At 47.7% G+C, this 24,750-nt stretch overlaps 1 protein-coding gene across 2 annotated transcripts; it reads right to left on the bottom strand.

Annotated features, from left to right (window-relative positions):
* Positions 1–8,181: 8,181 nt before the first annotated feature.
* On the bottom strand, positions 8,182–23,325 carry PITPNB (phosphatidylinositol transfer protein beta). Of its 2 annotated transcripts, XM_038152616.1 has the most exons (12): positions 23,220–23,325; positions 22,285–22,315; positions 21,284–21,429; positions 20,627–20,718; positions 20,492–20,499; positions 19,293–19,367; positions 18,054–18,137; positions 13,998–14,075; positions 13,392–13,502; positions 12,740–12,862; positions 9,668–9,752; positions 8,182–8,848 (listed from the first exon to the last, which is right to left on the bottom strand). In XM_038152616.1, exons 1-11 carry the CDS (start codon positions 23,237–23,239, stop codon positions 9,705–9,707), a joined length of 816 nt encoding a protein of 271 aa, XP_038008544.1. In that variant the 5' UTR covers positions 23,240–23,325; the 3' UTR covers positions 8,182–8,848; positions 9,668–9,704. The 2 variants fall into 2 exon arrangements, with proteins under 2 accessions (XP_038008544.1, XP_038008543.1); XM_038152615.1 differs by lacking the exon at positions 9,668–9,752 and having other exon boundaries at positions 8,183–8,848.
* Positions 23,326–24,750: the final 1,425 nt, after the last annotated feature.

The raw sequence follows: 24,750 nt of genomic DNA, 5'->3' as shown, positions 1-24,750 counted from the left end.
GACTGAAGGAGACGAGGCCGCCGGCCCCTGCATAGGGTCAGCGATCCGGACCGACGGCTGCGCCGGCCGGGGCCCCGCACCCCGGCCCCGCACCCGGCGCGGCTCCGGGCCAGAGGCGGCCCCGCGCCCGGGGCTCCCCCAGCGCCGCCGCCGTCGCGCCCGCTCTGCGCCTGCGTGCGCGCCGTCGGAGCGGCTCTTCCGAACGGGCACAGCGCCCCCTGGCGCCCGCCGCGCCCCCGGGCCGGGCGGAGAGCCCCGCTCCGTGTCCCCGGGCCGGGCGGAGAGCCCCGCTCCGTGCCCCGCTCCGTGTCCCCGCCGGGCGGAGAGGTCCCGCTCTGTGCCCCGGTTGGTGCCCGCGTCCCCCCTTCGCCCCGACGGCGGTCGGAGAGCCCCCGCTCCGGCCCACGGTCCGTGCCCCCGTTCGGCCCCGGCGGCGGGCAGTCGGGCCGGACGGGGCGGGCCGGGACCTGCGGGCATTCCACGCCGCGGAAGGGCAGGGTCGGGTGCGGGGGATGTCGGGAGGAGTCGCCGGGAGAGGCTGCCTGGATTCGTCTTGGGGCTCCGGCGCCACCGCTACTCCCTTCCCCGGCCCGTCCTGCCGCTTTTCGGGGGGCCCTGGGCGGGCAGCCCACCGCCCCGGGATGCCGCCGCTCCCTCCCGAGCCTCTCCTCGCCATGGGCACAGAACGGCCTCAGCCCAGCGGCGACATCGGCCCCGGGGCTGCGCCCTGCACCTCGAGTCCGTGCGCTGCACCAGCGGCTCAGCCCCGCTCCCTCCAGGGCCGCTGCAGTCTCGCTGGAGAAGGAAATCTCATCCCCACCCATGGCTTGGCCCGGCTCGCCCAGCACCACTCCTTCTGTGGGCCTTGGTGGGAGCCGCATGGTGTCCATAGCTGGACAATGGCAAACATGGAAATAATCTCAGCCCAAGTGTTCTGACAGTAAAAACAGTGAGCTGCTTGGAATGGCAAGGTCGGATACCAGCTGCGAGGTTCTGCTGGCCCGTCGTGTGCCTGTGGGAAAGGGGCTCAGCCCTTGTTTCTAACCTGAAATGTGCTCTGGGGCTGCCAACCTGCCCCACAACTCCTGGTGACCAGCACAGGGCTGGGAATGCTGGTGGCAGCGTGGCCCTGGGCTGGGGCCAGCACTGTCGGGTCACTCATGTCACAAGGGGTCACAGCAAAGAAGGAAGCCTCTCTCAATCAAACCGAGCAGTGAAAAGTGTATTTTATAAAACATATTTTTACTTTCATTCTTGGGGTTTTGGTCATCTTGGGGAAAGCAAGGAAAGGCATTATTTAAATAGTTGTAGCTGCTGGGGATTATTTTCTAAATTAACAATAGTAATTGTGCCTGCCAAATCCAAAGTTGAGGGGATTCATTTATTTCAACTCTCCAGACAATAGCACAATTTTGGGTTTCATATTGCAAGCTCTGAAAACCAAATAGTGGGACTGATGTTAAAAAAAAATAATTCAAACAACATCAATTCATCAGACTTAAATCCAGCTCTTTCCACTGTGGCAGTTTAACTTGCACTTAGAAAAGTTGCTGCTCAGCAAAAAAAAAAAAAAAAAAAAAAAAAAAAAAAAAATTCCTTTTTAACAAAATGAATGCATCATACATAAAACATCACGGACCATACAATTAGTAAGCAAATGTAAGAGTTCAGCTCAGTTCATAATTATTCAGCAAACCTATTCAGAATGATTTTTTCTCCCTCCAGCAATCTACTGTGTGGGCTCATTACCACTGAAAATCTAACGAAGAAACCACCACAGAAACTGCACAAAATAAGCCCATATGCTCAAGACACTTAAGCTCAGCCAGCCCTCAGCAAGAGCCTCTTAAACCCTGACATGGAGGGAGCCCAAGCTCACTTCTCTGCGGTGTTTGCACTCCCAGCTCTCCAAAGGTGCCCTGTGCTTAGTGCAGCTCCAGGTGCTTCATCTGTAGCCGCTCCCTTGTCCTCCGTGCTGCCACCAACGCCTGCTCCGTGTCACACAGCCCGCTGATGGGCTCTGTCCCTGGAGCAGAGGCTCCCAACAGCCGCTTCACAAAAGGCTGATGGGTTTCTCTTGGAAGGGGTTTCCCTTCCTAGCAGGGATATTCGGTGAAAGGAATTGTAATATTTTGAAGGACAGGTCTCCAAATCTGGCAGCTGACATTTTCAGGGAAGTTTTCAGCATTTCTGCCTGGAACAGTTTAGGGAAACTATTGTATCTCCCGTCTTTTAAACTACAGCAAACGTGGTGGTGGAAGGGACGCAGGAGGCAAATGTGTGAAATGATTAGATGAGTTTGTGAGTGCAGGGAGCGCAGAGCCAGCTCCCGAGGGAGGGCATCGCTCCACAGGGATATGTCTGTCTGTGTGCATCTGCTCGAGCTCCTGAGAACAGAAGGATTTTTGGGTGTGGAAGGGCTCTGTTCTGGGCACGTCCCAAGACCCAGCTGTGCCCAGAGCAGGCAGACCTGCCCTGCACATGGTGCCTCACAGGGATTTGCTGCCAGCACGGTCACACTGCTGAGCTGGGAGGCTCCAGCTGAAACGTGACATCTAGGCACTTCCAGGGATCCGACCTCTGCCACTCCTTGTCCTTCCCTGCTTGAGTGTCTGGAGGTGACATGGTTTGTAATTGAGATTAAAGACAATTTCATCTGCGAAACATGATTTGCATTCAGTTTCTGGGAAGTTCACCTTGCCGGTGTAAAAATTTCATGCTTAGTTTTATCAACAATGTGGTTTCTGAAAAGACTGAACCAAATCCCTTCAGACACTTTACTGCTTCCCATTTTTAAAAATGAATAGCTGAATAAACAGAATTAAGGGACTAAAACCACCTCAGTCATTTCCCATAGGGGTAGACAGCAATTTTAGACCTTAGCCCTTCACAGGGATTGTCCTGTTTAGTTTTTCTGCAAGGTTGGTTCTTCAATTGGTTCTAGTTCCTTTACATGGCTGCAGCCTTAAGCTGTGTATTTTTCCTGCTTGTGTTTACAGGTTCCTCAGTGTGGATCATGATACTTTCACAGTATCAGTAGAGTTTTCCATTGCTGCAAACAGCTTTTTTTTTTAATTATTTTTTTATTTTTTTATTTTTCCAATTTAGGATATTGGGTGCCCTTTATGCCACTTTGGTGAAAACTTTTGCAACACATGGGACACTTTGGTGTACATATAATGAACACCAAAAATATGTTTTGATTGAACATATAATTTGGATGACTGAAAAACAGGATAGTGCTAAAATCATACAACACTGAGAGTGTACATTAATAACAACATAGGAAATCGTAAAGCCATTTTTTCAGTCCATAGCACAGTCCACTGCTTGGGCTTTTATTTTTCCCCTTCAAATTCCCATCCCTAAAACTCACATGTAGGATCAGGTATTGGGAAGAGGATATTGAAAATTAATTTTATATATATATATATATATATATATATATATATATATATCACAACAGAAATAGACAGAAGTAGTGAATTAGTTTGACTGCAGGAAAAGTAGAAGTTTTATGTTTCCTAAAATAGCTCAGTGAAACATAAATAACAAAATGGCACCTCTCTGTATGGCTAATCGGTTTTTAACTCTCGGTGTTTTATGGTGGAGTTTGTGTGACCAACTTTGTTCTGCTGTTTTCCTAAACTTGAACCAGGTGGGAATTTATATAAGTGTGGTGGAGCAAGAACAATCTTTGAGCATCTGGAAAGTCTGGCTCGCTGTGGGTGATGCCCGAAAACCACCAAAGTTAATTCATTTTTCATCATCTTATAAATTGAATTACTGTGAAAGGAGAGAGCCAGAGGGTGTTTTATAAAGTCCTGATGACTTAATTTCCCCTAAGTATTAGCTTCACGAGAGCACTTGCCTTGGTGGTTGCTCTCCTCATCCTGCCATCCCCTGCGATGCCACACGCCGCAGTCCCATCCTGCCCGGACAGCGCGGGGCACAGCGGGGCCACTGGGTGCGCTTTGGAAGTCACTGGTTCTCAGGAGGTCACCCCCTGGGGACCAGGCTGGCTTCTCCTGGAGAAGCTGCCCCAGGGCTGCGTGTCTGAGCATTCCTTGGTGCCCTGTGACCGCTGCCATCCCTCCCACTCTGGCCGTCAGGGCTGGGGACACGCTGGCTCCGGGGCTCCCTGCCTTCGGCCCTGACCTCCTGGCTCTGCTGGAGAACACACTGCATGTCCTGGGCTGACAGATGCTCGAGACCACAGGGCCCAGAACTCCAACCAGCCGGGAAATAAAGGTGCTCCTGTGTTGGTTATTTATCGTTTAACAGCACAACGTGCCTTCCTGAGCCACTGATCAACCTTGGCTCACAGTCCTGACTTTTCCAATTCAAATCAAGTGCCCCTGCCCACACACTGTCGGCAAGCAGCATCCCAAGGCAGCAAGCACCCGGTCCAGCAACACGAATTCACCTGCCCTGCTTAAAGAATGATTTGCTTTCCAGCAGGAATTACCCAGCACTATTGGCTGCTCCTCACAGCTGGCCTGGCTGCCCCTAGCCCTCGCCGAGGCCTCCCCCAAACCTCCCGTGTCCCCGCCAGAGGCACAAAGGGTTAACAATCTCCTGCTGCCCATAACCATCGCTCCTCCAGCATCACGGCCCCTCAGCATCTGTACAAAGGGCCTGATTTAATCCGGGTTGCAGACGACTCACATTGTACTCGCAGCCTCGGAGTGATGTTGGGTGATCAGGTTTCCAACTAATATCCAAGGCACAGCCCTAGCACTGAGAGGGAACAAAGGCACCTTTGTTACTGAAGAAAAAAAAAATCCCCTGAAGATATTAGCAGTGCAGTAGAGTTCAAACTGTTAAATGATTCAAATATTATTTAATGAATACATTTGAAATGAGGTCTCACAACCCAGAACACTTTTTAGATCATCATTTACAAAGAGCCGCCTCTTCGCTTACTTCTTTATGGAGTTGCTGCTTTCAGATTTCAATTATGGTCATTTTGCTCCCAGCCTTTTTCAGGGACTTCCCATGCTGGTGTAGCTCAGTTCTTTTTATGGTACAGTTTAGCCAGTGACTACTGGGTTTTTCAGAAGTCCTGATAATCACATTCCTTTAATTTCCCTTGGACTGTGTGAGAAACAAGGGAGACAGAGCCTTTTGCAAAAGGAGCAACAGCATTAGGTGTTGTTCTAGAGGGTGCTAAAGCCAAGCTTATAAAACAGAAATCTGGTAAATAAGCATATCAAGATTTTAGCTGGGATTGGAGAAGCTCTATAGTGCAGGTTCAACAAATACCTCAAATTTCTTGTGTGTCTTGGATATGCAATTCTAAACCAGAAAGCCGTGTAATTTTAAAGAGAAAAATTAAAGAATAAAGGTAGATGGGGTTCAGGAAAGAAACATGTTTCCAACCTGAGGAATAAAGTTTTAAAATTAAATTAGAGCTTCTTGTGCTTATAGCAGTAAGAAATGCAAGGCTGCTCTGAAGCACGGACAGCAGATATTGTCCCTAAAGGGTAACAGCAGCACATCTGGGGCTGTGCTGGTGCCTGCTGAGACGTTTTTAAAAAATACAGCATAGTAGCAAAAGTGGGAAAAGAGCACCAGAACAGAGTGATCACAAGTATCAGAACAAGTGCCAGCACACCAGTAAAAAAAGGCAACAGGGCAGTGGCAGAAATACCTCCAGACTCTGTGTTCAGGTGCACTGCAAAGAAATCACCTCCCCTCACACCAGGCACCCTCCTGGCTCTGCTGCCAGGGGCTGGGACCTCAAATAGCCCCTGCTGAGGAGACAGGGACAGCAGCACAGGATTTCACTTAACTCACATGAAGGGTCCTCATGCAGGTGATGCCTCAGGTGGAAGCAATTGAAAATCTGCCTCCAAAACCTGGGCTTGACACATTATCATTCTAATCTTTAAAACTACTGCGCATGCCAGAACTCTGCTTGTGGTAGGGTTTGCACACTGAGCTCTGCCCACAGCAGGCAACAAGGAGAAGAGGAGGCTCCCAGGAATAAAATGTCTGCAGCCATCACTCTGGATAATCTCTGCTTCTCAACAATTATATGCTGTTGATTAAAATTAATTTTTCATATAAATTCAAGCAAGTAGAAAGTCTTTCATTAAAAGTTACAAAACTTCAAAGAAAATCTTTTCCCAATGACTTTATCAAGACACAATTCAACAGAGAAGACTCTCGAATTGTATGAATTGAATAAAAACCACAGCAACAGCCCCGTGCTTCAGATTTTGCCATAAAACCATGGCACTGCATTTCAAGGACATGATGGAGCTCCTAAACATGGCTGAAACAACTGAGGCTTGGAAATGCAGAGTAAATTGTCTTACAGGACATTTTCAGGTTGCTCAGAGAGTATTTAGAAAGGCCTGAGAGTGGAAAATCCCAAAACATCCAAAATCTCAGATTTTTTTTTCCCCTGACATTTCTCTGTTTACATGTAAAGATAAAAGACAGAAATCATTCTAATTTTTCTTCAGTGATTAAAAATCCTCCAGAAAAACACCAAATTCCTTACAAGTCTCCTTTAGATCACACTTGTGTACAGCCAAGTGATGGATTTCAAAGGTTACTGCTGGAATATGGCTCCCAGCAGTCTATTGCAGTGAATAACTATCACGTTTACATATCCATTACATCAAAACTACGTTACACTTCCACTGCTTCCTGTTGGTTCACCATCTGGAAGCTAAACAAGCTGGCAGTAAAGACAGAATTCCATTCTGCATTTACCAAAGGAGCCGTACAAGCCTTCGTTTGCAGCAGGTGATTGCACAACCTGAGCAGGCAGAGCCCTGCAGCTCAGCCAGCCCCAGGAATGGGACCCCAGGGACATCCAGGAGCCCCTCAGCACCTCTGGTGCCCCGTGGGAGGCACTCCCACTGCAGCCCCTCCTCATGCCCAGTCCCACCTCTGCCAGCGTGCAGAGTCCTCCCAGCTCAGCAGTGTCAAGGTTCCAGGTGCTGCTCAGCCTGAAATCCCAAACCAAACCCAGCCCTGGGTGAGAGCAGCCTTTGGGACCCCAAACAGCAGCTCAGGAGCAAAACGTGAGTGCCTGAGATAAGAGACAGAGCTTTTTATGATCAAATTTATTTAATTAAATTTCATTGCCTGCTTTACTTGTCAGTTGCACCAGAGACTGCCGAAGGAAACAAAACATTGTACATTCACTACAAGATTCTCTCAAATTTTCACAACTTGTCCAAATCCATGGAAGTCACAGGGCCCCTTTCCCTCTGCATTGTAACACATTAAAAATGGCAGGACACAAACTCCAGCGCTGTGACCTGAGCCCTTGTGTTCCAGGGGTACTTAATGACCTCTGTGCGTGGTTCCAGGGGTACTTCAATGACTCCTGCCTTTACCAGCCCAACCTCCTGGTGGTACAGGACAAACAACCACTGAACTAACCCAGAAAGGAATCAAACACATTGAATGCTGTGGGGCTGCAGGGTGGCTGCTGCAGCACACAGGTGAGGCACCGGCACTGGGCAGGGGTGGCAGTGCCAGCGTGCACAGCACCAGGACAAGGGGCACAGCACACCTGGCCCGTGCTGCCAGTGCAGGAATGTTCTGGCACTGATGGTAACAGAAATCAGATCCCTCCTGGGAAGTCAGGCAAGGCTTGCCCTGCCAAGGGTGCTGGGAAGAAACCAGGCATTGATAGATCTTTATCTAACTAGTGCTTTTAAAAATACTTTTTCTTTGATCTAACAAGCATTAGGGTAATGTCCCCCTGTTATGTGCTCTGAATGGTTCCTGAAACAGGCTGAAGTCCTTTTCCCTATGGCGTTTCCTACAGGAGGCATCTGTTATATCCCAGGGGCTCTCACACATCAGCCCCTCACAGACAGCAGGGGGATGTGTCAGGGGCTACAACTGAAACTGTCAGCACATCTGAAAGTCTACATCTCCCAAAGTGTATTTCCAACATGAAAACAGCTAAAATCACAATTATATTCCATTGCTGTGTGTGAAATCCAGAATGCTTGCATGGCTTCCAAAGGGAAGCTCTGGAAAACAGCCACTGCACTGGCAGGAGTATTCCTGGAGGGAAGGGCTGACTCTGTCCTCACTGCCCAGCTTAAGATACACTGGAAAATGCTCTACAGGTACTGTCAGGGTATTTGTCTAAAAAGCAGGTTCTGAAAAATTTCAAGTTGCAAATTACTTTATAAATCACAAGCCATTTTTCCTTAGTCTTGCCAATTTTAATGAAGAAAACCGTTAGCATTTCAATGTACAAAAGTCCAATAAAACATGATTTTTTTTCTTTTAAATCAGTGAGTGGGTAAAGTTTGGGTTAAACTTATTCAACAGTAAAAGTTTTCCAATTTCCACTAATAGAAATTCTTTTTCTGATTTGACTAGAGGATAATGACAATCCAGAAATAAATAGCTATAAATACATTCATTGTTCCTATTCCAAAAACTCATCACATAGGGAAGACATAAAACTGAAATTAACTTGTTTGAGTGTTCCTTTACAATGAGAGATGGGCGAGTTAGAGCAGAGTGACTTGGACAGGAGAGAAAACAAGTAGGGCAGAAATTGGTCCAGTATTGACATTCATGAACATACCAGTTAGCAAAATTCATCCTTTAAATGACACTACTCAGTTGATTTTTTTATTTGCTTGGGGTATACATAATGAAAGCAGTTTCCTTGGAATCTTTGCTAGGACAGGTATAGCACCCAGAGACACTGTAACCACCCCTTCTGTCTGCATGTGTGTGTGTAGTTATATACAGAGTCATGCACCCACACACACAGCCAAGATCCGGCACCGGCGTCCGTCCGGCGTCACTCGTCATTGGCAGCACTCGTTCCTCTCACTTGGCCTTGGTTACGCAGCTGTGGAGAGAGGAAGTGCAAGTTCTGCATTAGCAGCTGCTGCAGACACAGCTCCAAACACACAGGGAGATTATCTCCAGGGAAAAGCAGGACAGGGCCTCAGAGTCACACCAAAGCAATGCCGGCTCCTGAGGGAATCTCAGCGGGAGCTGTCCTTGGCTGGGAGCTGCCCCCAGGGGTGGGAGCAGCTCCCTTCACTGGGGAGCCCACACAGATCAGTGGCATGTGGCACCCTTGGGCTGGGATGTTACAGCAGTCCCTGTGAGGAACAGCAGCACCAAAGGGCTGGGCACAAGCACCAAGAGCCTCTAACTCCTGGAGAAGCTGCTCCTGCAGTAACAGCTCTGACACAGTTTAGCGTTCCGGTGGAACTGGATTTCTAAGAACTGAAAGTCTTTGGAAGGTGCTGCTCCACAGCTTCCCTAAGTGACATGGACCAAGTCCAGAGATCACTCTGCTCCTGTGTGCAGCAAAGCGATGCTGGCCTGTGTGACTGGTGCCCAGAAGGGGCTCAGGGCTCAGCGCCATCGCCACGACAGCAGCACATCCCACACCTCGGGTGCCTGCAGTGGGTGAGCATCAGGCACCAGGACAGGTGGCCAACGCTGCAGGAATTCTGCTCCCAGCCTTAGTGCCTGCATCAGTGCCCACCTGCTGTCCTGGGTCAGCCCCACCTGCTGATCACCACACCGCTACCGAGCAGGAGGAAGGTAAGGCCCACGTGGGTTATGTGGACACTGAGATGATTTCTGCTAGCAATTCCCATCCAAAAGAACATTAATCCCTCTTCTCCTTTTCCATCCAGCAGTTAAGACTTACACAGCTCGCTTTGCCTCAGAACCTACAGAGAACTCCTCTAGACGTCCGCAGCCAAAGTGCCTCGAACGGAACCCTTCTTACGCATCTGAAGTGAAATAAAAGGTGAGCTCCACACACAGAACCTGCCGCGCCGTGTTAGTATGAGACAAGGGATGACCTGCAGGGCCAGGATCTGCCTCTCCCTGGCCAGGGCCAGCACCAGCTACAGCTCAGGGGGTTTGGCCATGGTATGGGGTTTCTTTTTGGCAAGGAGACCCGGGAACTGGAGAGCAGCTGTAAACAATGCTGCTGGAATTTTTAGCAAGCCCACGATGCTCCAGCATGGAATCGCTGCTCAGGGTACCCAGTGTGGCATCTCTACCCTCGCACAGGCATGAGAGAGGTTGGTCACAGGGCTCTGGCTGGACCCGATGCTTTCCTACTCTGCACTGATGAGCTGATGCATGTTTCATGGAGCAGAGGTGCTTCTCATCTCCAGCAGCCAGAGACAGAATCCACCAAGTGAAACATAAACAGTGATAAAAAGATGGACTGGGATAGAGGAACTCTGGAAGAACACTGATGAGGATTCAGAGATAACAGAAAGTAACAAAAGCAGAGATCCTGACTATAAAAATCGACTGAAGATGAAGCACGGCAGCAACAAAAGAACTGGAATGTGCACAGAACCCAGAGAAAGATCAGCTCGGAGCAGAAGGAAGAAAAGGTGTTCATGAGAAAGGGAAGAGCACCAGGACACTGTGTGGGAAAGAACATGCACTGCCAGCCCTGCTTTGTGCCAGGTTTGGCTCTCAGCATCACAGGACTGCCTGGGGCTGCCCTGGCCACTCTGACCACTGCAGGGACATATCTGTGTCACACTGAGCACCTCACCCCTGAGCACCCCCTTCCCAGAGCTCCTGGCCATAGATCACACTTCCTGGTGTACTGGGGATGTAATGGCAGTTACTGGTGAGCACAATGGATGGAGCAGTTGAATATGAAACAAGATGACAAATTATTTTGGATCAAACTAGCATTGATATTATTTGGCAGTGATATTTTTGCCCTTAGGTTGTCCAATAATGCACTGCACCACAAACGCATGAAAATTACATCATTTATAGGTGTTTGTAGATACCCCTCTTGCAATAATTGGAAAAACCCCAAGACAGTAGGTCCTCACTCCTCTCACATTTCACAATATCCACAGAAATCTGGGTTAGTGTAACATCATACATTTATCTTGTGAAAAAGAACAAACCAAAACAACCAACTTTTTCAACAATACACAAATTCCAAATTCCTGACACTAACATCTTACACAACAATTTGCAAAAAAACAATTTGCCTTTGTAAAATGAGAAAATATTAAGTAAATACATTTGATGTTTATGAATGAGGATAAATGTTATACCCAGACACATGTGAACTGGGTTTGGCTTAAGGTAATAACTAAAAGAGTAGCAAATATTTTGGGAAAAAAGTATTTAAAAGGAGCTACTTACCAGTGGGAAATGTGAAACAAAACATCCACAGTCCACAGAGACACAAAGGAACAATTTCACCATGCACACAGGTGTGTCAGGTTCTGCTACCTCTCTCCAGCACACCTCTGGTGTGCACTCCTCACTGCCACTACCTTTGCTCAGGGAAACTGGATAAAGTCAGTTTCAGTCCAAATTAAGAACAATGGATGTGCAAAAGGGAACCCTTCTGGCAAAAATCAGTTCAGAGAGGACAGCTCTTATGCTTCCTCCTCCACAGGCACCTGGGAACAGGTGGCTCTAGGAACAGGATCAGGCATAAATTAGAATTCAAGAAATCCCCTTGATTTGAGAAAACAACAGCCAAAAACACCCAAATGCCCATGAGAGAGCACAAGATCTACAAGAATGAGTGAACACCAACCTTGTCCAAAGCACATTCTGGGGCTGCTGACCCAAACCCTCCAGCTTAGGGGCAAAGAGCATTTGGTGCTGCAGCTCAGCACAGGACTGTGAAGAAACACTTTTCCAAAAACAGGAAACATCCCTACACAACACAGGCTGTTCCACACTGCTTGGAAAGCCCCTGGAGAGCAGGAGAGCAGCTCTCCTTGGGGAGGGAGAAGCTGCAGCTGGTTTGGTACCAAGAGCAAAGACTCACCAGGCACAGAATGTGCCCCAGGGCCCCTGTCCACAGCTGGTCTGGAGCCTTGGGCAACCAGGTCAGGGGTGTCTGGCATGGGTCAAACCAGGCAAACAGCAAGCTGTAGCTGAAGACACGTTGTGTCTTGGAAGAACCAAGACACTGGAACTGGCTGGGTAACCTGACTGGGTTTGGGGCATGAAGCAATTGTCAAAAGGGGAAGGAAATACAACTGCAAATCCAAGAACAGCAAAAATGCCAGTGGGATTTAATATGGGAAAGGTTCATGGAAAAGGTCAAGTTCTGGAAAGACTCTACAGAAGAAGGCTTCCTGCCCAGCCTGTGGTGGTCCTCTACCTCTGAATGGAGAGAGCAGTGACAGTGCCCTGAGTCTGAGCTTTCTCCCAGGCATCAGCCCACAACACATCAGGCCACACAGATTTGGTCCTCACAGCCACTAAAGCAGGAAAACTGACATGATCTCAGCTGATTTTACTGACTTTCTTTTTGGAAGTAAGACTTTGGTTTGGTGTGCTAATCAGAAGTGGAACAGCTGACAGATGACACAAACTCGCTTGAAAACATGCTTGAAGAGAAAAAGCAATCAGATCTAGTCATGATCAGAAATGAAACAAAGCAAGACACGAGATGGAAGGGGACAGTGACAGATTTGATTTCCAACCAACAAGTGGCAAAAGGGCCCTAAGTGGGACTTTTGCAGTGGGTGTGGTGCCATAAACACAGAGGTAGTCAGGGCAGACACCCTGCATTTAATGACATTTACTTACCTTAAACCAGCACAGAATGCAGGAGCCCATGGGGCTGCACTCAAGGGGCCACAGTGCTCACCAGCAATTGCCCAAACACACACACAGCCATGGACACCACACAACTTGCCTCAGTTTCTGCACAGATAAATCTGCAGGTAGAAGCACACACAGCCTTAAATAAAAGCTTTCTTACCGCTTCCAGCTCCTTCTGGGTTTCATCCTCCATCCTCCTGATGTCCTCCATAGTCAGCTCAATCCACTTGTCAATCCAACAGAACAGCTGGCGGTGGAAGTTGGTAAATATCCTTTTTTCTTGCTTTAAGAAGATAAACAAGCATTAGATCACAGGCAGGACTTGCTAAAGGCTGGTGAAGTGATAGCAGCTGCTCAGTTTGAACAGTTAAAATCTTCAAGTGAGTGCTGCTTCACACTGCTACAGACTCAGCCACCTCACACCCCTGGATCCAATTTAAATTCACCTCATCTGTCAAATGCTTTAACGTGGAAAGAATGAACAAATTTCACTATCAAAAAAAGAGTTTCAAGAAAGTTCAGCCATTCACATTACTTGAGAATCATGAAGAATGTTGTTAAAATCTGTTCCAGCTCCAAGGTGGCAGCAGCCAAACCAGAACAGCCACTTCCGGAAGACTTTGCTTTTTTTCCCCTAGAGAATTGTTCTGGTAATTCCAGTGAAGCCCCACTTGCAGCAAACCAAGACACAAATGGTTTGACTGGCCGGGGAAAAGGACAGGAATTCCCTGGCTGTGAGCAACAGGAAACTGCACCAGTGCTCCTGCTCAAACCCCCACATCAACACAGCCCCAAAAGGCAGAAGCACCCACCTTTTGTATAAAATTTTCCACTTTGTTCTGCAGTCCCCACCACTTAAATTTGATGGTCACCAATTTGTAAGCACACATTTTGGGACACTCCTCATCAGTTGCTAACTCCTTCTGTTAGGGGATAACAGAAAAGAAGTGTTAATACTTGAAAAGTTTAATTATTAGAAATTATAATTCTAATTAGTGCATTAGAATGATAAATAGTATAATTCATAGTAAATTAATTCAATTTAACTATGTTGTTATGATAATAAAAGCATTATTACAGAAAAACAACATTCTAATCAGTAACCTGGGGCAGTTCCTGACAGGCTCCCTGTGACTCACTGCAGGGCACAGCAGTGGGCTGCTCAGCTCCTGTGGGGATCTCTGGTGTGGCACACACAGCCCATTCCCTCCTGGCATAGATTCTGATGGCTGGAAGAGGGTACTGGCAAGTTCTCTGCTGTTTTTGGGGTGTCACATGAGGGATGTGCTGGGCCACAGAAAATTTGTTCCTCAACTGGAGCTGAGCCAAGTTCTGAAGGAACTATGAACTTTGTTCTTCTGTTGATAAAAACTTCATAAGGCTGGAACAACAGTTCCTAGTATAGAAGGTATTCCTACCTTCCAGTTTGGCCCCAGAGGTCCTCTCTTTGTCTTAACTGACTGGAATAATGCAGGATCTTCATCAGCTTTGTAGTCCTGTAACATAAAACACTCTGAGAGTCAGAAAACACCACCAGATTCAATATCCCACCGTGTTAAGCTTCTGCTGGAGCAGGCTGGGTGCAGCACAGCTGCCAGGCTGGCTCCATCACACCTGCTCCCAACACAACAGCTCTCCAGGGCAGCCCTGTGCTGTGCACACTGGGACATCTGCACTGTCCCACTGGGTCTGTGAGCCCTGAGAGGAGGAGAAGGCAATAATTCAGCAAGCAGCATGCTAAAGCTATTCAGGCTGCGACACATGGCCTCTGCTGGGGAGGCAGAACAGGAGGGAAGGAGGCACAACAGGAGGGAATCCTGCTCACAACTGCCTTTTAAAAACTTCACACAACCACTGGATAGAAGACATTGAGGAGAATCAAGACATAGCAATGGATAAACAATTTTGCTCTATGTAACTAATTGTTGGCAGAACTGCTGCTGGTTTGGGGCAGCAACATGCCAAACAGAAACACAAGAATTCCACCTCTTAGTGCCAGTTTTATAAATAAAACCAGGTACTGCATTGAGACAAGCCTGAATTTATTTTCACTGTGTGAACATCCTGCCAAAGCAGAGCTCACTGTAGTGGTGTGAGGCATTTCAACTGAGCTGCATGTGCAGCCTTGATCTGCCTGGTTGATGGAGTGGAATGATTGCTCTGGATGCCCCAGGGACACTCAAGTCCACATGATGCTGTCACCTGCCATCCTACCTCCCACTGCACAGGGACACTGGTAAAAAGCAACTGTGCTCTTGCATTTAGGACCCACATAAAAATAACCACAGCTGGAAACACTGGGGAAGAAAATGTTATCTAGGAGTAAAATGTAGGAGTGAAAACAGAAATTCCAAGGAAACAGATGAGTCATGGTAGAGTTTCCTATGCTAGAGACAGAAGCTTTGAACCAAGACCTTTTAGAACTCGGTTAACCCAAATCCTATTAAGGACAGGAAAAACCCTTTATAGACTAAAGCCTGGATGGACAGGAGAGCATTGTAGGAACTCTTCTCTACACACAAATCCTACAAGCATGCAGGGAAGAAGACTGGACTAGAGCCAAAGTACAAATAAACAACAGTTCTTTGCGGAGTTTAAGGAAAATATCTGTGCAGCAAGAGCATAACTCCTGACAACAACAAGTCCTTCTTAGGAAGAAAAACAGGCAGCTGCTGGAGCAAATATTACAGCTCAAACCCCTGAAGCCCTCTGGAAAGCTAGACAGGCAAACATCAGCCTGCAGCAGCATAACAGGACAGAGGAGCAAAACCATTTCAAAGAAATACACAAATACCATTTCACAGGCAGCTTCTGCTCAAATTCTGAGTATATTATGCATGAATGCAACCATCTGTTATAAAGAATGATTTAGAGAGACAGTGAACCACATACTATGAAGTAATATCACAACAAACCCAGAACCTGGGCACTTCTTTACAATTCTCAGTCTTTAGACCTGCTCAGAGTGCTAACAGAGCTCCTGAGAACTCATGGTTCACTATCAAATGGTATAAAATTCAAACAGGACAGAATGATTTTAAGAAAACTTTTAGAACCTAACATGAAAATTATCCAAGTTTGATGCCCGATCTGCAAACCCATGAAAATGGAACTGAACATGGAGTGGCATCACACTAACTAGGTAGGTGGACACAAATTCTGGCTTTCTAGCTCAATATGGTGTTAGTGTTTAAGCAAGAGGATGTAGGTACTACTGGTGGTATCAAGCAAAAAACTCACATATAGATCCTGAGGAAGGTACCACCTACCAGAACTTCCCTCCAATGTCATCCACACTCTGAGTGCTCATTCACAGCACCCCAGAAGACCAAAATAGGGTTTATCCAAGTGTGCCATACTCCCAACTCAGTGCATGATTCCCATATCTCAAAACTGAAACAGTCACCAGCACCACTGCACGCTGCCCTGACAGGCACTCGTGTGTGTTAGGTAGGTTTAGCTAAATGGCTTTTAATAAAAAATGCCTTGCAATCACTCCCATCTCCTGAAGAGTCCTGCAGCTGCAGCACAGCTATCAGGGGAACCGCTGCCTGAGATCACCTTTGAAAGAATGCCAAGGTTCAAATGGGAAATGAAACCAGCCTGGTTATCACGGACGCACATCGTGGTGCCATGCCCAGAGCCAGAAGTTAAAGGTCACTAGGAACAAGGCTGGGAGAGATGAGTATTTATAAACAGGATGAAAAGAGGGGCACAGAACTAAAAGCACATCCTATTTGTACACAGATAGGCTGTCCCATGGGATGTGTCATTGCGTGATGATTCCAAGGTTCAGCACTAATAACGTGGAGCTGTTTAGCTGCCTCTTGTGATAAATGAAGTCTGAAATTGGAGAGATCCACCTATCAAGCCCTGCAACTTGAGAGTCTTTTAACACTTCCTTACAGACTACAAAAGAGCAATTCCCATACTCCAAAATATTTCCTCAAATTGTAGAAAAATGGACAGCACACAGAAATCCAAACTCCAAATCCACGTGTAATCTGATTCATACAAAACTGTAATTTTAGAACTTTCTTTCAAGTAATAAAAATCCACTGTGATCTAAACAAGACATTTAATGTCTCCATTGTACAAAAATAGCTATAAGCCTGATTTCAATTTGTTTTCACTACACTCTACTTTTCTACAAATTATTTCCAAAACCACAGCCTCCTCTGATGTTCATCAAGTGCTCATTTTTGCTTACACTTTAAAAAGTCTTTCTCTCCTGGGAAGTCACTTTTATATACAAACAACATGAAGTGACACAGACTGCATGCTGGAGATGATTAACAGAAGGCAGGGTTAAATGTGTATCTAAAGAAAGTCACAGCTGTCACCCAATTTATTTCTATACATACTTAAATGAGCACGAGTCAGCATGTCAGTCTTGGCAATTTTGTTATGAGGTAGCTGAACTTCCAAGAAAAAAAAAAATAATTAAGTTCCATTACCTAAACTTGATAAAGATATCAGCACAAATAGAAAGTGTCTCTCCTGAAGTCCTAAGAAGTAAAGAGAAAGAAGACAAAGGCCAGAAACTTCAGACTTTTATAACAGAAGAGACCCCAAGTGTGGGTCCCAGAGGATTCCTGATGTCTCATCCCAGAAGGGGAAATCAAGTAAACAGCAAGGATGTCAGTCTGCAGGTAACTCAGAGTTACCAGTGTCTGCTAAGAGTTTAATCACAAAGCCAAGCTTTGGTTAATGAAGTCAGGACTTAGCAAAACAGAGTTTCTGGGAGATGAAACAGAAATAAAAAATTCAATCACACGGTGAAAATGAATCCCAAGTATTCCTACACAAAAATGGGCTATACTGTGAGCTTGAATCTGCAAATATCCTCTAAAATATTCGCTAAACATGGAAATGGTGTTAGAAGTTTATAAAAAGGAAATAGAAATGTAACAATGTAGAAATGTACATCAAAAGAGACTTAAGACTCTGGGTGAGACCACTCTGCACTCAGTTTTGATACTCCGTAGGTCAAATATACAAAAGGAAAAAGAGGATTATGGACTGAAAATAGTTCCAAAGACTTCCTGCAAAGAGGTCCTCTCCCCAGAATGTAGGATATCCAAGTATCTACTTTCAGAAAATAACAGTTAAACATTATAAAGAGCCTCTCCTTGCACAAAACCAAGACAATCACATTTATTGTGCAAACACAGTCTCCACATCAGTGCCTACCACTTCCCTACTGTCCAAAAAATATTACACATCCAACAGTCCAGCTGTTACAATTTAACAAACCAGCAGCAGCCCCAGCAGATCCAGATGTGCAGAAAGAAACAGCAGCAAAACCAAAGAAGGAAGGCAGGCACATAAATGAATGGTTCTGTTAAAGACACTTCTCATGTCTCTGTTGGGTAAAATCCACACCATTTTAGCTTATTCACTAAAATCACAAAGCACAAAGTGGAATCAGCTGCATGCTACATCCCAGTGCCAACAGCAGAACATTTACTTACTCCTGGTTCTACTTGAGTTCTATCTGCAATGTCAATATGGACAACCTCAACGCTCTTCCACGTGTTTGGATCTAAATTGTGAACCTGCAAAAAAAACAAAAATAAAAGAAAAAAGAAGGAATTATTCCCAGCATGGGAATCACACAGTGATCACCTCGTGCAGTACATGTGTGTGCCAGGGAGTTTTTCAGGATGCTGTAAAGGCAGCATTCTCCAAACCTACCCCTTCTTCCTCTGCCTTTCTCAAAGGGAATGATCTCCACAATTACAGTTTCATTCACTCGCTAATCAATTTTAACCCAGCACAAAGCCTTCACTTCTTGTGCATTCAGGAAACCTGGATTTAAGATTAAGCTCTATTCATCTGTCACATTTGTTAGCACTAATGAAATCAAGCTCTAATTAGAACCATTACCCATTCCATAATCTGCATGAACTTTTTGAGCTAGAAAGAAGGTGTAAAAATTCCAAGTGCAAATATGCAGGTTTCAACAGCCTGATCTCCCAGCTTCCCTGAATCACAGGATTGCCTTGAAGGTGGACCAGGCGCAGTCTGAGGGTGTGTAAAGGTCTGAGGATGGATCAGCTCCACACCTGTGGTCTGTCCAGCACACCCAAACTCAGTTAGAGCCAGGGGAGCTGTCCAAGAACAATCCCCCTCTTCAGCACATCCAGAGTTACAGCTCACCCAAGCACTGGAAACAGACTGACAACTACTCCTCCCTGGATGGTTTGTAAATGTTTGTCACTACAGATCAAAATTTTCCTTAAGTGACAAATGAACCAAATTGATTGTCTGGGGAGAAAACAAGAACATCACCAGCTGGGACAATCCACAGAGGCAGCTTCAGTATTTGACTACAGCGTTCACAGATCAACTCCAGTGCTCTTGTGCAACCTGTTTTCAAATAAACTTGTCAGCCTAACTCTCAGTAGCATGTCTACAGTAAAAGAATATGAAATTAACAAAAGGACCTGCTGAAAAGCTATTTAAGTATTTGCATGAGAATCAAGCATCTGTATTGACCTCTAAACATAAAAACCAAACCCTTTCTCCTGTTCTCCTTAGATGAGACAGCTTGACCACCTTGCAAGGACCTGAAAATTGCTTTTCTTGCTTTACTCACTGGTCAGGCATTGACTTTATGCAGTAATTATCCATTGTCACCAGGTATAAAATACTTTATCTGTACTAATTGTACAATTGCACTAAGGCTTGGTATCCAAACCCCAACTCACGTTCTCTGTTGTTCCCAAATCTGGTTTATGCCAGGTCTCAATTTTTATGAAGAAGTCATCTTTCATGTATTCATTCTGTAAGAATTAAAAGCAAAAAGCACAAGTCTGATTACACCTCTCTGCTCCAAGTTTAGATAAAGGGTATCTACATACATGCCACTGCTAATTCCTGACCAGCAACACAATGTACTGAAATTACCAAACAGCTCCTTACCTACACACAGAAATAGGTATATGATAATCTTGAACTAGAGCAGTGAGTACTAAATTAAAACCAGTCATGTTTAAGAAATGCAGCTCTACCTGTGCACACCAGTAGAAATAACCCTGCCATTTGCTGTCCTCAACCCTGAAGTTCTTTACCTCAATGTTCAAGTTTCAAATTATCAAATTCTCAAATTATCCATCCAGCAGTTGGATGTTACTGTACAGCACAATTACACTCATAAAGCTGGATCACAATGGTCCAGCTGCCACCAAATTGTACATCTAAAGACAATCCCAGAGCCCTGCTGATTCCAAAAGTCAGAGGGCACACACCTGTGTGCACAGGCACCACGATGAGTCAAGCTCAACAGCTCCAACTCACTTGTGTCACATCCACATGGTAACAATCTAAACCGTGTTTGCAGGTGAGCAGATAAAGCAGTTTAACATTTAACTAATATGTTTTCATTAAACAGATCACCAAAAAAATCTTAATGATGTGCCTCCCATGCATCTTAAAAAAACAAACCCAAATCCTGAGCTGTGCTGATCCACTTAGGCTCCCAGTTACCCCATTTTAACTGGGGCAGGAATTCATTTTACAGCAATGCCATTTCAGACAGGCAGGGACTGATTCCATTTCCCTGCTCCTCCTGCATTCAGGAGTGCACAAGCCTCTGATATGTCACTTTTCCCCTCCCACTTTTTTTAGCATTATGTCTCTTTTCAGGACAGACATTATGCATCTGTAATGGTAATTAAAGGCATAAAAGAAGACATAGAAAATGAAATAATTTCTCTGACAAATTACAGTTCTAGTTACAGCCACGTGCAGACAAATAAAGTAAAGGGAGGGACTTTGTTATACTCTGCACCAGGAGTCCTAGCAAGGCACACCTGACAGGCTGGAGCCAGACAATTGTAATGGTAGTAACAGACAAAATATATCTCAAAAACCCCAATATATGATCGGTAGGATTTCAAATACTCACTGTCACAACTGGCGTCGTTGGAAAACACATGCAATGGAAAGGAAAAGAAAACACAGAGCATTATTAGATACAATTGTTTCTGAAGGGTTTCACATATAAAAACACCAACACAAGAACACACACGGGGAGACTCACTTGTTCTACAGTAGGGATACGCATTCCAGGCCTTCTCGTGGAACACCAGGGAGCCTTCTGGAGCAATCATCCTTACAAACCCAGGGACTTTACTGGGAAAACAAACATGGACAACGTGTTTAAAATCCTGCCAGCTGAAATTCCTCACCGGTTCCTCCCACTCCAATAAGAAAGGCACATTCTACCCAAGCATTTGAGGGGTTATGATGCACGCTGTCACCTGCAGTGAAATACACAGGAACTTCAAAAACCTTCCTGATCACAACATGGTTGAGAAAAAATGGGGAAGGTAATGACAAAGTAACCAAGTGAGCTGTGTGATCATGAGGAATGCTGTGCTATCCTTCCTCTTGCAGAGCAGCAAAGACACCTGCTAAGGCAGAGCACTGCAGAGCCCTCACTCCAGCTCCCTGGCAAGCAGCTCCTGACCTGCAGCAGGAACTTTGAGTCCCACTCATTTCTGACTCCTGTCCAGAGCAAGCAAACACAATTCCTTCAGCTGTCCCAGGCAAGTATCCCACATATTTAAAATCCACAGCATTTCACATTTCCCCACTCAACAGAGCACTCATGGACAATTCAGCAAATTAAACCTCACCTTTCAACATTTCTTGCTCAATACCAAGGGACTACAACGTTCATCAGGGCTTTTCTCACCTCTTTAAATGATAGATTTTGTGAGTATATTGTCCCTTCTCGCCATCCTGTTCATAAGGCTCGTTTTTTAAGACCTGAATTCCTTCCCCACCTCCTGTTTCGTTTTTGCTAGCTTCTGCCACAGAATAAAGTTGCCCAACTTGATACTGCAAAGGGAAGAGAAGTCAAATGTTAGCACCAAAGTTGGCCAAAACCTTTTCACATGTTAAAAACAATTAGCTGTTTCCTCTGACAATTCAGTAGTACAAAAAAGACTATCAACAAAGTCAAATACACCACAGAAAAGATATTTAGTGAATTCTGACAACTTTTTGCAAGGCAACATGTTCTCTGCAGCTCACAAACACCAGGTCTACACCCAGCTGTTCCACAGCAACCCAACACTTTGGTGCACACCATAATTTCATTTTTCCTATCCCAAGAGCTAAGCATATTTGTTGTCCTTCACTGCACCAAGAAATATCAATTTTGAATTTACAGATTTTGGAGTGGCTGATTTCCAGCTCTGCACCTTCCCAATTCACACTTTCAACCAACTGAATGCTGCCCTTCCAGGACGCAGGAAACGCACACTACAGAAGAAGTGTGATGTTTCCCTCAGAAGCACGTTCAACACCCTGTCAGGACAGAGATCCTATCAAGATTCTCCTTTAACTGCACTTCAGTGCCATTTGAATGGCTGGCTTGAGGTCTGGGAAGACAATTCCTACACCTGTGGCTTCAGGAAAAGAGTGCTTCAGTGCTGGATCAGCAGCACAGCACTGCCACAGGGCACAACTGCACTGGTGGCAGTGGAAGGCTCAGAACACCTCAAGGCTCAGTGCTGCATTTGCTTCCTTGGAAATTCCTTGCTCACAACAGGGCTCACACCTCTGTCACTCATCTATGCCAGTGCAGCCACAGCACAGGGAATGTTTGGACTCAGGCTGGCCACACTGCTGACACAAAATCCCCTCCCAGCCCTCAGTCTGAATAAAGCAGGGAGGATGATCAGGACATACCTCTTGCACGGAGCAAGGTAAAACCACTCGGCTGAAAGAGGAAAAGAGAAAACTCAGTAAAATGAGTCATTAGGCTTCACCTGCAGAGAACACAGGTAACACAGATGCTGAAGAAAGAAGCGTCAAAAGGAGCCAATTCAAGTTTTCTCTTCAGAAATCTCTGTGACAGGGAGGCTTTGGATATAACCCAACAAACCCAAGTAAAGTTCAATGCCAGATATGTTACAAAAGGAAACACAAGGAATGGAACATGTTAGAACCTGCACAAAAGAGCCAGGAAATCTGGGATCTACTTCCAGCTGTGTCATAATAACTTCGCGTTATGCCAAATTTGTTTATAAACTTTCCAACCTACACATTACCATTACTACCACTGAGGCTCCAGCCACCGGACTTGGAAATAATTAGCGGCCAAAAGGTGGGAAGAGAGAGGAACAACCCAGCCCGTGCTTCGCGAGGCTCTACCCCGCGCCGCGGAGCTCCCGGCGCCACCGGAGCAGGGAGCGGGGCAGGGCTGCGGCCCCGCTCCGGCGCTGTCGCCGGCGCCACCCGCGCCGCTCGCAGCGGAAAGCGGGGACAGAGCCCCGCGGCGCCGCCGCCCCGGCCCGGGGCTCGCGGAGCAGCCGGTGCGCGGCCGCGGCTCTCGCTGCGGGCAGGGCCCGCCCGGCCCCGCCCGAACGGTGCCCAGCGCCCTTTCCCGTGACGGCGGCAGCGGCGCACGGAGCGGCCCCGCGCCCCGGAGGAAGCGGCGGCCCCGGGGCCACACGGCAGGAGCGGCGCGGGCGGGCCCCGGCGGCGGCGGGCGCGGGCGGGGGAGACCCGCCGCCGCGGCGCGGGCGGGGCGCGGGCGGGCGCTGCAGCGGTACCGGCGGCCCCGGGCCCGCTCCCCCCGCTCCCCCCGGCCCGGCCCCGGCGCCGCCGCCGCCCCCACTCACAACTCCTTGATCAGCACCATCTTCCCGCCGCTCCGCGCACGCGCCGCTCCCCGGCCAGGCCCCGCCCCCGCCCGCGCGGCCAATCGCGCTCGGGCCTCGCCCGGAGGCGCGCACGCGCCGGGCGCCGCCAATCCGAGGGCGCGCAGCCCCCCGCGAGCTCACACCTCACCCGTCGGCAGCCAATCGGATCGAGCCGGGCCCGCTCCGGTGCGCGTCCGCCCTCCCGTCGTTGCTGGCGGGGTGACGTCATCGCCGGGCGCCGGTGCGGGGCGTGAGGGACCGGGGCGGGCGGGGAGCGGGGACAGAGAGCGGGGCCGGGATGGGACCGCGGCCGGGCGGGGCTGGGGCCGGGGCCGGTCTGGGGCGCGGTGCAGGCGGTTCCCGGTACCGAGCGCGGCCCTGCAGGGCAGCGGGACGGACGCTCCGCTCTGCCGGGCGGGCCGGTGCCGGACCCCCGGCTGCCCGCTCCGCCGAGTCGGGCCCTCACGACGCCGTTGCCGAATGGGGTCGCCCGCAGCGTGCGGGAAGTGCGGAGCTGCAGTGTCGGTGAATTTCGGGGAGCCCGGTTCCGCTGTCACACCGAGCACCGTGTGCGGCTCCGCTGCCCTGGCGGCACCGCCCTTGGCGCTCGGCCGCCGTCCGCCCCCTCCTCTGTCTCTGTCACTCGGGAGAAGCTAAAATCCCCTTGTACAATCTGCTGCGAGCGAAATCCTCCGCCCGCGGGTCGCGGTTAGCTCTGGGTGCCCCTGTATTGCCGCACAAATGAAACCGCACCAAAGCCGCAGCAGCCTCGGTTTCCGCGGCCAATGCCGCCCTCTTGTGAAACCGTTTCTTTTCGCCTCCGTCGCATCACGAGAAGGACTAATAACGACAACCGAACAAGGTTTAGCCGGGCTGGGGCTTCCACCTTTAGCTGGCGCTAAAAAATACAAAATGAAAGGAGTCTGCAGGTCTAACAGCTCATAACCATTGCAAGAAGGCTGAAATCGGCCCCAAGTGGAGGAGTCCTTCAGGCTGTGAGGAGCCTGGAGGAGAGGAATTGCAGCGGTGCCTCAGGGGTGTGACACTGGCCGGTGCAGGACACTGTGACAGGGACAAGTTCTACCGAGGCTCCTGGCTGGGGTGTGCGAATACCACAACACAATCCTCAGCAGAATCCAGTCACCAAATTCCTTCAGGTAAACAATCTTCCACCACATTCCACACATTCACAAACAGGAGCAGCAGACGACATTAGAATTGTTTTGAGCATTCTTTTCTCTGCTTCTCTCTGTTCAGAGGGCATGTGAATACCACAGGGGGGCAGAGGGATGGGAGCACCCAAGGCCTGTTCTTAGTGTTGGATTTGGCTTTATCCTGGTTTACATAATGATGGAAGTTAATCCTGTGACAAAATGTTGCCCTAAGAACAAAGCAGCCAAGAAATATACTTTCACTTTGAGGTTCTCAAAAATTGTAATTCAGGGAGAACTGCGGGATTTACTTAAAATAATGTATTCTAAATCTATTGATTTGCTTTAGTTCCTGAGCA

This window comes from Motacilla alba, chromosome 15 (assembly GCF_015832195.1).
Source record: "Motacilla alba alba isolate MOTALB_02 chromosome 15, Motacilla_alba_V1.0_pri, whole genome shotgun sequence".
In the NCBI taxonomy this organism is placed as follows: Eukaryota; Metazoa; Chordata; class Aves; order Passeriformes; family Motacillidae; genus Motacilla; species Motacilla alba.
This window is presented reverse-complemented; position numbering and strand designations above follow the sequence as displayed.

Excerpts from the sequence above, each read along its gene's own strand:
- PITPNB (XM_038152615.1), bottom strand. The coding sequence starts at position 23,239 with ATGGTGCTGATCAAGGAGTT. Across the intron at positions 14,076-18,053 it reads GAACTCAAGTAGAACCAGGA|GACTACAAAGCTGATGAAGA; the intron begins GTAAGTAAATGT and ends TTTATGTTACAG. Across the intron at positions 8,849-12,739 it reads CCCAGAAGGAGCTGGAAGCG|CTGCGTAACCAAGGCCAAGT; the intron begins GTAAGAAAGCTT and ends CTCTCTCCACAG.